Raw genomic sequence first — 15,131 nt, 5'->3', positions numbered from 1 at the left:
GTGTGAGCAAGGCAAGAATTGAGTCAGATCTGACTTTCAGTCTGGCTGGGGTGGAGTGCCGGGCAAAGTGCAATGACACACGTACAAAAATGCCACAGGCCCGTTACCTTGAAACAAATGCAAGATAGAGAAAAGCAGTTCATCCAACTTTAGTCCAAGGAAGGCCTGAGGGAGGGAGCATGAAGAGCACTGAGGTGTGGCCAGCTGCCTCCCTCCCAAAAGCCAGGAGGATGCACTGCAGCTTCCCTTGCTTTTCACTGACAGAAGAGGGTAAGGTCACTGGGCTGCCCTCCACTCAGTTCTGATGGTCAGCACACAGCTGTGTTTGTCACGGGGACACTGAGTAGCCACATCCAGGCACGTGGGGTGGCGCCCTCGGAGTATTGGACAGTTGGGGATTCTTGTGGGCCAGGTTTTTGTTAAGAGACCCTTGGAGTTTGCCCTTGCAAACACTGTAGGTCCAGGGCCTAATGGAGGGAAGCTGAACCATTGAATCTTAGCACTCTAGTGTAAGGGTTGGAAAGGCTCAGCTGGAGCCAGGCATTGTGGCCCACTCCTGTAGTTCCAGCTCTTAGAAGTCAGAGGGGAGAGGATCACAGGTTCTAGGCCATCCTGGTCTACATAGTAAGTTCCAGGTCAGTTAGGCTAAGAAAACAAGAAAGGTCCGGCTGGCACCCCCCAGGATGGAGGATGTGCTCTTTTGTTCTGGGTCTGCCTTGAGGAGTCCCACGGGACAAGAGCCCCAGATCTGAATCCACCTCTGCCACACACCAGCTTTGAGTCCATGTGTGCCCCAGTAGCTATCTTGGTTTGCTTGGTGCTGCTGCCGCTGAGGGCCTAACTGGGTGGTTTATAATGAGCGGAGATGTATTTCTCAGTTCTAGAGGCTAGGACATGAAGGTCAAGGGCATCCCATGGAATAAGCTGGAAGGGAAGCAGAGAAAAACCAGGTGAGCCCTTGAAAGGAACCCGGCCTGTAGTGTCCAAGGTCTGTCCTTTTTAAGATCACACTCATCAGTGATGGTGTGTGTGTGGTGCGTGTGCACGTGAGACTGATTTTATGTAGCTTATAGAGATCCACCTACCTCTGCCTCCCAAGTGCTGGGATTAGAGTGTGCGCCCTGACGTCTAGCCAGGTCTCGCTTCTTAATACTGCTAAAATGGCAGTTAGAACTGAGTGTGCTGGCAAGGGCCTCTAATTCCAACACCCAGAAAGCCAAGGCAGGAGGAGCAAGAATTTAAGGCCAGTGTGGGCTATGCAGGACACGCAGAAAAGCAATGAGGTTTCACTGTGGCTTGGAGGGGCTTTTTCTATAAAGTGCGGGTAGAGCAACCACATCACTTGCTGTTATGGTTGCTTGACTGAAATCTAGCTCACAGGGCATAGAGCACCCAGGATGGAGTAAATAAACACCGTGACACCACTCTCCCACCAGACAGGACCGGGCAGGCCCTCTTCTCTTCACACACTCCTGTGATTGCTTTTTTTTTTTTTTGTCCTTGGTCTCTGTCATCATTCTGGGGAGTCTGGCCGTGTTCCAGGCAGGTGCAAAACAGTTCTGTCTACTGGCTGCACAGCTCTTAATGAGAATAGCGGTAGCTGTTGCGACAAGCCGTGCCTCAGGGGTGAAACACAGCACACACACACAAAACAGTGCAGGGTGGGTAACCATCACCCCTTCCTGGGGGACCTCAGCGGCATCTCCATTGTGGCTCCTCCACCTTTGAGGGCTTGGGAGTCCTTCGCTCATGCCAGCATCCAGAGGCTTCTGCAACTGGGAAAAGTTCTGAGCCGACATGTCACTTGTGGTCTCATCCCGGTGGGGGAAGCCAGCCGCATGGCCACATAAAGGAAGCCGACGAGTGTGACTTTGTACTGTAGAAGAGGAGACTGTTTGCTAGCAGCTGGCTGGCTGCCATAGCCACAGACTCGTCGTCACACTCTTGAGCCTCTGTGATTATCTGTAGAACAGAAAACATCACTCAGTAGTGACAGTGGCTGCCCCGTCCTGTACCTTTACCGAAATCATTAGCGTGTTTACAGGTGTCTAAGTCACAGCACAGGTAAGCTGCTTCTGTAAAGCGCAGGCAGCCCCTTGCCCTCTCTCCAGTGTTCTTGTGAGGACTTAGCAAGGAAAACGTGGCCAAGCTGGCGCCACTGTATGTGTATGCATGCTTGTGTGTCTGTGTGTATGTGCTTATGGCTTGTGTGCGTTTGTCTTTGCTGATGGTGAGAAGTGAGAGTTCCAAAGCACTGTGAACCGGGTGCTGTGCTGAGCGCAGCATCACAGGGAGGCACCCCACCCAGGCTGCCTGCCAACAGGAAGTGGTAGGCGGTTCAGTCTTGCTTCTTGCTTGGGGAACCCTCCCCCACTATGGTGCCCCTCCAGCGTGTGGCAGAGCCAGGGCTGCGATGCCTGCACACCAGGATGTCCATCTCCTGGAGGATACACCCATCAGACGGTCAAGACAGCAGCCTAGCACCCTGGTGCGGGTGGGGGGAAGCTCTGGATCACCACACACATGGGTCCTAGAGCAGTGGGGACACGCCCTGAAAGTGCTCCACCCAAAGGGTCTCTTGAGGCAGCAGTCACCCAGAGTGTGGGTGGTAGGTGGATGCCCTGCCGAGCACCAGCCGGGAGGAAACAGAGGTCAGCAGAGACCTCTGTTTCCTGGCGCTGGGAGTTCACAGGCACAGCCTATAGCTGAGCGCATTCAAAAGGGTGTGTTCCGTGCCTGGAGGGCGGTGCTCCCCTACCGTGAGATGTGTCTTTATCCTCCGGCCACTCAGGAGCTGGACACACCGTGCCAAACCCAGCCTCAAGCCGTCATGTACACCAGGATCCACACGACTGTGGGGAGCAGACGGGTGTTGTCACACAGCCATCGAGAGCTGTGAGGATGACATGGGTATCCTTGGCTGAGCCTTCGCCAGCCACTTCAGAACCTGGTGTGTTGTCCCCGGCACTTGCCTTGGGAAAGAACTGACTTCCAGCGCTCGCCGTGTTTCTGTGGGCAAGCCACTCGCTCTCCGTGCCTCATTTAACCGCATAATAATAGTACTTCATTGTAGAGTTAAGAAGATTAGCTGTGTCCCTATGACAGGTTGGCTGCAGTAGGTACGGTTTAATTAGTGTTTTTGTTTTCTTCAATGTGTGGATGTGTAAACTGAGGCCCGGGACTGGCTGTAGGTCGCCCAGCTGAAAGGGCTCACAGTAGGATCGAGGCTCATGCCATCTCTGTAGCACCCCGCTGTGCCGCTGTCTAAGTCATGTTTGGTAACTGGGTCAGAGTTACCAAAGGCATGTATGTACCTGAGGCATGACAGAGCAGCAGCAAGGACAGGCATGTGGATTCAGTCACTGCCTCCTGCTGACACTTACTGGAGAACATGGCTGCAGGAAGAGGAAGGAAGGCTGGGCAGTCCTAAAACTTACCCAGGAGATTTAGGGATCAGTGCAGGAGAGGATGGAATCTGCCCTGGCCTCTGCCTTCAGGAGCTCTTGGCTTGTTGACAGGTGGGCACAGCTGAGACCTCTTTTTTAACATGTTCAGCAGGGGAGGTACAGATGTAAGTAAGCTCTTCCAGTGTCGGTGACCTGCACCTGTTGGGGAGAGGGTCACAGAGGAGAGGGACCCGGGGACAGTGGCGCTTGGGAGATCGGGCAGGGGAACAAGAAGTAGAGAGTTGAGGTCCCTTAGGAACACTGGCCTGTCTAGCAGCTACTAAAGTTTGCAGAGGCAGTGTGGGGTGGTGGTCAGAGCGTTAGCCTGAGTGCCTGGAGGCACTTTTGAGGCCCAGTGGGCAGGCGCCCTTGGACTTATGTATAGAAGGAATAAAGCCTCTTTCAGCTGCCAGTCAAAGCCCCGGAGGACACGGAAACCACGCGAGGTGACCGAGCAGGGCTCATGCTCTCAGCTGGAGAGTTGCCATGCCTGCGCTGTCCGCCAGGAGTGTACATATATCACATGGTCAGGATGCCAGCCCAGCCTCTCCCTGGTGGCTGGAAAAGGCTCCGGATTAAGAGGGCTGTGTGCTCCTCAGAGACCCTCAGGGAAAACCCCACGCTGTCCTTAAACAGTTCGGGGCAGCGGCCTGAGGACACCCTCAATTGGTGTCTGCTTTTGAGATTAAGCCAGCCATGGGTTACCAGCTTGTCTTATTTCCCAGGGAGTTGATGGACATTTGATAGAGCTTGTGGTCCCAGAATCCCTGAAGCTGAGAGAAACTCCCCTCCCCATTTCTCCAGTATAGCCCGATCGTGGCTGCGGCTCTGAGAACCCTAGCCTGGGACTGGGAGGGACCGTATGAACACCGGCAACAGAGCCCAGTAAGGGGAGGCAGGGCTGGTTCTTGCCCGTCCTCTGGGGGGTTCGTGAAAGCATCGCCATGCTAGATTAGACTCCCAGGGTGGTAGCTGTGGCATCTGGAGTCAAAATAAGACTCAGAAAAGGCTGAAACTGGGGGGTGGGACAGTTCTGAGAAGAGGGTCTGTGAACAGAGCTGGCGCATGAATGGAGAGAGCAGGAGCCTGGGGAAGTAGAAGAGATGGGAGCCAGCACAGGGAGGGGCCCCTCGCATCCCAGCCATTGCTGAAGACGGCACAGATGGAACTCCGCCTATGGCTGGTGGGAGGCCAGGAAGTTCCCTCCTGATGTTCCTCCTCTCTGTGTGAAGTGGGAGGCTGGGTCGTGCTGCCTAAGAGGAAGGGAAGGCAAGGGAAAGGACCTGACCTGGAAGGGAGTGGCTGGCCAGGGCTCATGGAGGTGGGAGCCCCCAGCACCCCCAGATTTCAGCTGGGGACTGCAGTTCTTGTCCAAAAGGAGTGAGTGCACAAATAGGCATGGGCTTATGGGCAAACCCAGCCCGAGTGGCTGGGAAGTCATGCTTCATGTCAGATGGAGCTCGTGTCCTTCAGGGAGCAGAGGACTTGGGGTAACTGTGATGTAGGCAGAGTCTTTGGGATGGGAGGCCGCTGATGGGAGGCCCGAGCGCTGACCTCCAGCTGATGACACTCGTGCGTATGCACACACCTGCCCAGTGCACCTGGGAGAGGCGCTGCTCCCAGCACACACAGCAAAGGAGATAACGTTCTGGATGGCTGCCTGGAAGATAAGGATGGAGACATAGCAGGCTCATAGTGGGACAAAAAGAAATTCTTGGGGTGACAGATATGCTCATTATGTTGATTGCAATGACGGATTCATGAATATTCATGCGTTAAACTCATCAAATCGTGTTTTAAATATGTACTTTATCATATACCAAGCAAACCCCAGTGAAACCACAGAAAAAAAAATGAAGCAAAGTATGAGGCGGAAAACAGAAATGAGGGGTCCAAGTCGGGCATTGGTTTCACTATCACAGTCAGTCTCTGGCCTTGGGCTTCACCCGAGGTGGTGCTCCACTCTCCTAACCATCCCTGAGTAGCAGAGGATGATGGTCTATGTGGAAACATAGGAGCATGGGGGCCATAGCCATGAAGACCGTCCCAGCTGTGGACATGGACTGTAGGGAATGGGCAGGACTTCCCTGGGACAGGCCTCAGAGCCATAGTTGGAGGTACCAGAGAGGACTGGCTTGTGCTGTCCCCAGAGAGGTTGCTGGTCATGGCTGTGAGGCCACATTGGTGCTCTCTTGCCTGAAACGGTGCGGCTGAGGTATTTGGTACAGCAGAGGCTGCCATTAACTGGCCCATGCTCTTGAGCCCGCTCTGCCTCTGGCTGTAAACTGCCATTTGTTTGTTCACTGTGTTTACGGTCCGTCTTTCTGGCGCACAAACCTCAGGGGCCAGGGTTGTCGTGCATTTGTACGGTGCTGGGTCCCCCAGGGCTCTGCCGTACACCTGGCAAACAGCAGCTGCTTCATCATTATTTGTGAACAAGGCTAGGGCCGTAGCTCCGTGACAGAGCGCATGCTTAGCATGTGCAGAACTCTAGGCTTGACCCTCCCCCCTTCCCCCGGCACCACCCACAGCAGAAACCCAGAACTTGTGAATGGGAGCATATGTGTGGCTGCTGCTTTATGACATAAACCTGTGTGTTTGCTGGGCACTGTGTGGGTTAGAGTGTGAGACAAATGGCTCTGTGACACACATGCTAACGAGGGACAGCGACTGTCTCCTGAAACCTCGGGGATGGTCACGAGATGAATGACGCCCAGCATCCCCTGTGGCCCAGCCGGGGATTCCTAGGTGCTGGGGGGTAGGAGGTAGATGGACGGAGCAGGGGGCTTGCTTGTCACTCATGTCCCACCCCACAACAGGGAGAAGATGAGCGTGGGCTGCCCCGAGCCCGAAGCGCCCCACTCCCTGCCTTGCTGTGGGCCGGGGGCCGGCGTGCCCCTCCTCACAGAGGACATGCAAGCGCTGACCCTGCGCACACTGGCCGCCAGCGATGTGACCAAGCATTATGAGCTTGTCCGGGAGTTGGGCAAAGGGACCTATGGGAAGGTTGACCTGGTGGCTTACAAGGGCACAGGTGAGTGTTGGTAGGGTGGCAAGGCATTAAGGTTGGGGTGGGGACATGCCTGGACAGAGGGTCAGCAAGGGGCCAGAGCAGGGTAAAGTACGGGGAAACTGAGGGTAGGCTACTTGGGGGCCACCTGGGTGCCTTTGAGGCAGATGAGACCAGGGACAGATGAGCTGGAAGCAGTGCTTGGAGAACATTGGTGACACCTGACGCTGAAGAGCTGGACAGAGGTGAGGACAGGTCCTTGGACACAGGACACCTTAGAGGGTGTAGGGAGATGGCCCGCTAGGGTTGGCCTGCACACGTTTCTCCAGTAAGGACACAAACCCTGACGTTCAGCCAGGCAGCAAAGGTAATGGAGCTACAGCGGGTTTGAACTAGGATGACACTCTGTACTTGCCAGGGATGGAGGAGCCCCTGGGATAGCTAAGGCAGCAGGAAGAACACTTTGCACGGGGTTGCCTTCTTGCTTTCTTTGTGACCCCGGGTCCTGCAGCCCATTTCCTCTGTTTAGGAAGGAAGGGAGGCAATGCTGACCTTAGTGGGTCACTGGCTAGCCTGGGGTGTGACTGTGACGTGCTGAAGTAGGGCCCATCATGTGTTGCCTTCTGGTGCTATTGCATAGCCGAGCTCGATAGAGCACACATGCCTGCCCAGTTTGGGGGAGCAGCGTCCTACAAGGGCGTCTCTTATTCACCTGTTGGCAAGCATTTGCTGAGCCTCTGTTGGGCGGTGAATTCTGGAGATACTGGTAGAAGGCAGGTTCCTGCGTCAGGGAGCCATGTTCTGGCTGGGGAGACAGATGTGACAGATGACAGTAGACAGTATGTCAGGAAAATAGCTCAGGCCAGGAGGCAGTAAGCTTTGCTGACTATTTTTCTCATCCAGGGCTGCAAGGCAGAAGACCCAGGTCAGCCCCCCTCTGCTGGGTGGATTTAGACAAGTCTCCTTGCCTGGGTCAGTTTTCCATCTGTGCCATGAGGGCATCCTACTGACCGGCCACCCGCCTTATGTCAGGGCCAGGTTGCACAGCCGGATGTGGGGGGTTGTATCTGTGAGGGAGAGGGTCTCACTTGTTTCTGTGGCCCTGCCAGGCACCAAAATGGCCCTGAAATTTGTGAACAAGAGTAAGACAAAGCTGAAGAACTTCCTTCGGGAGGTAAGCATCACCAACAGCCTCTCATCCAGCCCCTTCATCATCAAGATCTTCGACGTGGTCTTCGAGACTGAGGAATGCTATGTCTTTGCCCAGGAGTACGCTCCTGCTGGGGACCTGTTTGACATCATCCCTCCTCAGGTACCTCACATGGTAGCAAAGAGGGGAGATGGGCTTTGGGCGTGCCGGAGTATGGCATCCTGGAAGGAGGTGGACCGTTTGATCAGTCAGTGAGCTGGGTGTGGTGGTGCGTACCTGTAGCCGCAGCAGTGGGGAGGTGAGACAGAAGATGATCACTACACCCAGCTTGAACTGGGTGGTGGGACCTTTAAAAAACAGAAACAAACTCTGGGGGTGTGGTTTAGCGGTAGAGTATTTGTCTAGCATACAAGCCTGGTGGTCTCATTACTACAGATAATAAACAAACAAGGCAGAGGAGGTGACCCAGGAGGATTCTGGTCCTTGGCTGGGATCTTTCCACTCGGGTAAGGGTCAGGGTCAAAAGCCACCTAGCAAAGGAGCAGGCGGGGTATCTCCCCAGGCTGGGAGGAGCAGCAGCAGGCGCTAGGATCAAGGCAGGTTCAGAGGACAGGACGGCAGGGAGAGTGGCGGCCTCCGGGAAGGCGGGCGCGCCCAGCTCTGCCCTCTCCCCGCAGGTCGGGCTCCCGGAGGACACGGTGAAGCGCTGCGTGCAGCAGCTGGGGCTGGCGCTGGACTTCATGCACAGCCGGCAGCTGGTGCACCGGGACATCAAGCCCGAGAACGTGCTGCTGTTCGACCGCGAGTGCCGCCGCGTCAAGCTGGCGGACTTCGGCATGACGCGGCGCGTGGGCTGCCGGGTAAAGCGCGTGAGCGGCACCATCCCCTACACCGCCCCGGAGGTGTGCCAGGCGGGCCGCGCCGACGGCTTCGCGGTGGACACGGGCGTGGACGTGTGGGCGTTCGGCGTGCTCATCTTCTGCGTGCTCACGGGCAACTTCCCGTGGGAGGCCGCGTCGGGCGCCGACGCCTTCTTCGAGGAGTTCGTGCGCTGGCAGCGGGGCCGCCTGCCCGGGCTGCCGTCGCAGTGGCGCCGCTTCACCGAGCCCGCGCTGCGCATGTTCCAGCGGCTGCTGGCCCTGGAGCCCGAGCGGCGCGGGCCCGCCAAGGAGGTCTTCCGCTTCCTCAAGCACGAGCTCACCTCCGAGCTGCGCAGGCGGCCGTCGCACCGCGCGCGCAAGCCGCCCGGGGACCGCCTGCCCGGGCCCCTGCGCCTCGAAGCCCCCGCACCCCTCAAGCGCACTGTGCTCACCGATAGCGGCAGCGGCCCGCGGCCCTCGCCGCCCAGTGCAGGGCCCGCGGTGCCCGTGCCGGTGCCGGTGCCGGTGCCCGAGGCCGGCCTGGCTTCCCCCACGCCCCCGGGCAGGACCGACGGCCGCGCGGACAAGAGCAAAGGGCAAGTGGTGCTGGCCACGGCCATCGAGATCTGCGTGTGAGCCGCCGGGAGCGGCGCAGCCGCGGCGGGGGAAGCCGCGCCCACTCCAGCCCCTCCTGGGGACGAGGAGCACGTGGTGGCGGTGGCGGGAGGGAGTAGCTTAGACTAGGAGGCCCAGACACCCGGGTCGGTGACGGGCCGGTGACTTAGCTAGCATATGACCGGCCTCAGCCCAGAGGAGACGAGGCCCCAGACAGAGGCTGGGAGCTGGTGGGCTAGACTCGGAGCTCTGGAACCTGGACGCTCCCGGCGCTTCACACCCCTTGGCAGATCACCCTACAATCTTCCATCCGAACCTGGGCACAGAAAGGGGGCTTTGGTGTTGGGCAGATGTGGGCCTGAGACCCTTAGGACGGGCCCTGGGTGGCTAACAGTGATGTCCAGGAGGTAAGAGGGAGAGGCCAAGCCCCCTAAACGTAGCAAAAGTATCCTGCGGGAACAGACCCAGATAGCTAATGACAGCCCCACCACCTCCTGCTGATGGGGACTTTGAACCCAGGAGGGAGAGCTATAGCGCAGCCACGAGCCTGTTGAGGACAGTCCAGTAGGCGCCCTCCTGGGAGTAGGGCAGCAGATGGCAAGGGAACAGGAGGCCCCGAACTCCTGTGTCCCTAGGGCAAGGGAGTCCGTGCACCACCCAGCTGCTCCTTCACAAGCTGGGAAACGGTTGTGCCGCTTTTTCCTGGGTTTCTGTTGGAGTCACGCGTGTAAGCCTCAGTCCTAGGCCAGTACCCTTGCAAGAGAGGAGCATATCCATGGATGGGACTGGAGGTCACTGACGCGGGAGGAGTGAGTGTGAAGTGTGACTTGAGTGTCCAGACGCCTCACCAGGCAGCTGCCAAGAGCCAGGCCTGTGTTTCACCACACTCCTCAGGGAATCCCAGGAGACACCTGCTGTTGGCTCAGGTTCTTAGGCAGCGAGACAGGAATTCACCCTGCCCCAGCTCTCCTTTGGGACCCCTACCCAATGTGGAGGCCTGAGGAGCCCCCGCAATAACCTCAACACAGGGAGGCTGCCTTCTGCCTGGTACTATCCAACTGGCCGGCCTGCGTTGCCTCTCCCAGGGTCCCTCCAGAGGTTCTGGGTCATTCAAGGAGGTTCCATCTTGGCGCTGGCTGGCTGGCTACAAGGGGCACCAACCACCTCTCGGCCTGGAGTTCCTCACCCCCACCTCTCTACATGACCACCTTCACTCCCCCCACAAAGGGCTATAGGTCCCCTGCCCTGCCCGAGTCCGGTTTACAAACTGTGGTTGCTCCAGGGCCTGGTCCCATGCTCCTGGGGTGCCACCACTTCCCTAGTGGACACAGGGCCCACACATGCCAGGTAAGTAGCAAACCCCTCCTCCTGCCAAGAGCCGAATCTCAGAAGGCCCCCATCACTGCCCTGGCCCGCCTGGGCCCATTAGGCCCTCCTTCCCAGCCGCGACTTCTCCTCTTGCCTTAGGCCTCTCCGCCCTGACCTGCAATAACAAGGAAGCGAGATTCCACAGCCGGCATCCCGCATTCCATGTGCGCCCTCTCTGTTGAGATCCTGTGTGGGAGGCCTCGCCCTTGTAGTACCTAGGATGGTAGTCCTCAGAAGACTGTAGGTCTGTAGCCCAGCCCCACTGCGTAGAGGCGGCAGCCAGCCTGACCCTGAACAGGACTCACACTGGGTCAGGTCTGCTCTTGCTCACTGGTACTGTCTCTTGCCCGTCGGGCTGGGATCCTTTGCCCCTTAGGGGAGGTGTTGGTTACAGATGTTTACCTCAGTTTGTCACTGTTGAAGAAACAAAAAAACAAAAGATAATAATAGCAAAAAATTAATAACATCGTAGACATGGAGACTTAGACAAAAAAAAAAAAAATCACAGAAGAAACCTCCCCCTTTGCAATTTTTCTGTGAAGGTACAGTTTGTTCATGTATGCACACACGTGCACATCTCTGTCTCCCCCCAGGGCAGGCCAGATCATCTACTGACACCTGTCCCAGTCCGTGTGTCCCTCACACTGCCCCTGTCCTTTGGTGCTTCCCAGGGGCCCCTTTGAGCTGGCTTGTGGGGTGTAGGGGAGCTCCCTGGATGGGAAAGTGGCGCCTCGGGTTACCTAGAGGTCCCCCACTAGGTCCGTGAGCAGCGAGGCCACTATGGCTTGTGACGCGCCCCGAGCCCACAGGGCGGTCCTGGTGACTGGCATCAGTGTCCAAGTCTGGGACAGGGCCTGGGTGGTTCTCAAACCGTAGAGACTCCCACTTCCGTCTTGCCTCCCCTACCCCATGTGTTTGTAAATACTCTGGCATCCTTTGGCCCTGAGGAGGTTTTTAAATGTGTTATTTACTTCTCTAACTATGACAATTGCTATAAAATAAAAATTTAGAAAAAAAAAATGGTTGTCTCAGCTGCAGGGGTTAGGTGGGGTTTGCCCGGCACGTGGGTCTTCCTTTCACGGCATGCTTTGAGGTAGCATCCTCAGTGTCCAGGTCTATTAGGCCTCAAGTAGACCTACGCCAGGGCGGGGGGGGGGGGTGCTTCCTGAACCTTCTGGGAGAAGAGACAGAGAGAATCGTCCTTGAATTCAGCTTCAGCTTAGACTCATTCAGCCTGGACCAAAACCAGAAAAGCTCCTGGTCATACTCTTGGCAGTATTTACTGAGCACTTTTGGTGTACATGTCAGTGACACAAAAGTGAGTTATGTTGCCGGGGCCCAGGGCTTAGCAGTGGCTGTCTAAGATGGAGGCATGCCGCTCGGAAGACCAAGGCTTGGGAAGGCACGGAAGGCACGTGGCTGAGCACAGCAGGTTTGGATGCTCTGGGAAGACGAGGCAGAGCGTTAACTGGGCAAGGACGCAATGGGGCAGCAGGAGGGGTCTCAGGGCCACGTGAAAGCTGGGCCTGGGGTGGCTGTGGGGAAGTGTACCATTAATACTCAGGGTGTTTACCAGGTACCCACTGTGCCAGCAGAACGGCTGTGTCGGCTCCGCCCTCAGACCTCGTATCGTATGAAGAGCTGACCAGCCAACTCGCCCTGCGTGCCCACTTTTGGAGGCAGCACCCCTCCCTTTCAACGGTTCCCTTGCTGGCCTCCCGGCAACTCCGGAGTCCCCTCAAGTTCTAGCAGCCTGAGCCGTTTTTTTTCCTAGTAAAAGAGCTGTGGCTTTGTTAAAACTCCCTGAGTAGCTCTTCATGGCACCCCAATTCAAAGGCTGAGCTCCTCAGAGTGGCCCCCAGGCTCTACACAGGCTGGCTGTTACTGTCCAGCCTCATCCCACTACCTCTTCTGGTACCACTTGCTGCTGGTGCCCTCTTGCTCGCCTCCCATGGACACCAAGCATGCTTGTAGACTAGGGCTTTTAACTTGCCTCCCATCTCCCAGGCCCTCCAGGACCCCTTCCTCCCCTCCCTTCTTTCGAACCCTGCTCAGGAATCTCCGTGAAGCAAAAGGGCGGTGCTTCCTTGCCCCCATCACCCCTTGCACAGCGGCATGTTGGTATCTATGCTTCCTGGCTGGACTGTAAGTTCTGTAAGAGCAGAGACAGACGAGGGCAAAGCGCCGCTCCTTGCTGGTCCTTCTGTGCCGGCAGAGGACGCGTGAAGGAAACACAATTGTCATTCATGAGCGAACATCTGAGACTATTTTAGGGGCCGAGAGTCTACAGAAAAGCAAGACAGGCGATCCCTAGCCCATGCCCTGAAGCTCAATGTCCAAAACAAGATATTTAATAAATTACATAAGTATTTATGAAATGGACGAGGGAAGAGAAAAAGAGAAAGAAGTCCACTCTGAGCGGGTCACAGGTAAGAACTCTTAGCCAAGATTAAACAAAACAGTCAATTCAGAGTACCTGTCACGTCGCTGAAAGGAGTGGAGGGAGGAGGGAACGTTTGCAGATGCAAACAGCACGCAGACCCGGCTGGCTTGGTGTTCAGAACTTCCCAGGTTATCAGAGGAGAAGGTTGATATTTACCTCCAGGGGGTGTGAGCCTCCCACTACTGTGACGACATTCAGCACGCTCCTGTAGCCTCTGAAGAGAAAGCCATGGTCTGCCATGGCAGTGGTTTATTCATACGGAACCCAGCCTCGAAGCATGCGTAGGGCCCTGGGATGTTCAATTTGGGGTCTTAATGTCCTTTCCTGTCCAGAGTCTTCATCCTAGACTAATTCAATATCAAAAAGTTCTAATTGGGCTAGTCAAGAGTTCTCACATGATAAGAGTGCCTTACCTCCAAGCCTTGGGACCTGAGCTGGGTCTCTGGAACCTACTAGGTAGGAGAAAACTGAGTCCTATGAATTGTTCTTTGACTTCCATATTCCCCCTGCAACCCTCATTTGTCCCCTCCCCATCAATCAGTCAAATCAATAATCAATACATTTTTAAAGTCCCAGTTGACACTGAATTTCAGAAAAAAGTACCCTTTCTGCACAGAATGTTTCTTGAGTCCTGTGCAAAGTTCCCCAACTCCTTGCCAGTCCCCGATAATCATGTCAAGACAGAATATTGGAAGGAGCCCTTTCACAAGCAAGCTTGAAGGTCCTGTGTGCCATCTAGTGGTGATGCCTGGCATTCTGACAAAGGAAAAAGCCAAACTGCCAGGAGGACGAGAGAGAGAGAGAGAGAGAGAGAGAGAGAGAGAGAGAGAGAGAGAGACAGAGAGAGAGAGAGAGACAGAGAGAGAGAGAGAGACAGAGAGACAGACAGAGAGACAGAGAGACAGAGAGACAGAGAGACAGAGAGAGACAGAGACAGAGAGAGACAGAGAGAGACACACAGACAGAGAGAGACAGAGAGAGAGAAAGAGAGAGAGCCTACCCCTGTGGCTCTCAAACCTTCCTAAAGCTTTGAACCCTTTAATACAGTTTCTCATGTTGTGGTAACCCCCAACCATTAGATTATTTTTGTTGCTACTTTGTAACCGTAATTTTGTTACTGTTATGAATCATAATGTAAATTTGTTTTCTGATGGTCTTGACCCTCTGAAAGGGGTCGTTTGACCTCCATAAAGGGGGCATGACCCACAGGTTGAGACCCGCTGCCCTATCCTAAAGCCAGAAATAGGGAAATAGTATCTCAGAAATCACATAGGCTCAGAGAGACAGCGGCTGTCAAGAGTTTTCTTCCAGAGGATCTGAGCTCGGTTCCCGGCACCCAAGTCAGCTCGCAACTCCAGCTACAGGGGATCTGATGCCTTCTGGCCTCCTCGAGTGCCAGCATGTTTACATATAAGTAAATAAAAATAGATCTTTAAAAAAAAAAAGTGTGGAGAAGCAGAAGGACAACAAGGTGGAAAGGAGCAGGAGCGTACTAGCTTTCCAGCTGTGCGGGCTCCCTTGCAGGGGAGGGAAAGGAGAGATCTCATGGTGAGGCTGGGGGTAAAAAGCAGGGAGGTGGAGTCCGACATTGCTAGTCCCTTGACAATAGAACAGAGAAGAATTTCAGGAGAGTCGGAGTGAAGGAGGGTTATCACAGTTAAGGAGAGATGGAGTTTCACGCTTCAGATGGACGCTCTGGAGAGAGAGAGCTGCCCTTGGCCATACTATTCTGTGGACGTCCCTCTCTCCTTAGTTGTTTATTTAGGTGTATACTTACTGTTTACATATTTATTTCCCCTTTTCCTCCAAGATAAGCTCTGACTGCCTTTCCTAGCTGGTCAGGGACTCCCTGTGCAGAAGAGGCTGGCCTCAAAAACCCAGGAGATCCTTCCGCCTCTGCCTACATAGTGCTCTGTGATTCAGGAGTGACCCAACAGGCCTGGCTTTTTTGCTGTGTAAACTGTGTTGCCCAAAGCATGTCATTTACAGCACAATTTTAGATTAGGCAAGATTCAAAAATTAAGTGGGGCCGGAGAGGGCACTTGCTGCTTTTCTAACAGACCCGGGATTGGTTCCAAGAACCACAACCATCTGCAACGCCAATTTCAGGTGCTCAGATGTCCTCTTCTGGCCTCCAAGGGCACCAGGCAAGCACATGGTGCACATACATACATGCATACATACATACATACATACATACATACATACACACACACATGATGTATAGCAAGCAAGAAAA

The 15,131-nt window shown here is 55.3% G+C and overlaps 1 protein-coding gene across 4 annotated transcripts in view; it reads left to right on the top strand.

The window, feature by feature from the left end:
* Sbk1 (SH3 domain binding kinase 1) overlaps positions 1-10,053 on the top strand; it is a 41,139-nt gene extending 31,086 nt beyond the window's left edge. For all 4 annotated transcript variants that reach the window (XM_060366858.1, XM_060366856.1, XM_060366857.1 and 1 more), the window contains 3 exons: positions 6,266-6,480; positions 7,566-7,768; positions 8,284-10,053. In XM_060366858.1, coding sequence (XP_060222841.1) covers positions 6,273-6,480; positions 7,566-7,768; positions 8,284-9,102 — 1,230 coding nt within the window. In that variant the 5' untranslated portion in view covers positions 6,266-6,272 and the 3' untranslated portion in view covers positions 9,103-10,053. The remainder of the gene's footprint in view (positions 1-6,265; positions 6,481-7,565; positions 7,769-8,283) is intronic.
* The last annotated feature ends 5,078 nt before the right edge of the window (positions 10,054-15,131 follow it).

Source organism: Meriones unguiculatus, chromosome 14 (assembly GCF_030254825.1).
Source record: "Meriones unguiculatus strain TT.TT164.6M chromosome 14, Bangor_MerUng_6.1, whole genome shotgun sequence".
In the NCBI taxonomy this organism is placed as follows: domain Eukaryota; kingdom Metazoa; phylum Chordata; class Mammalia; order Rodentia; family Muridae; genus Meriones; species Meriones unguiculatus.
Note: the sequence above shows the minus strand (reverse complement) of the source record. Positions and strands in the feature narration are given on the sequence as shown.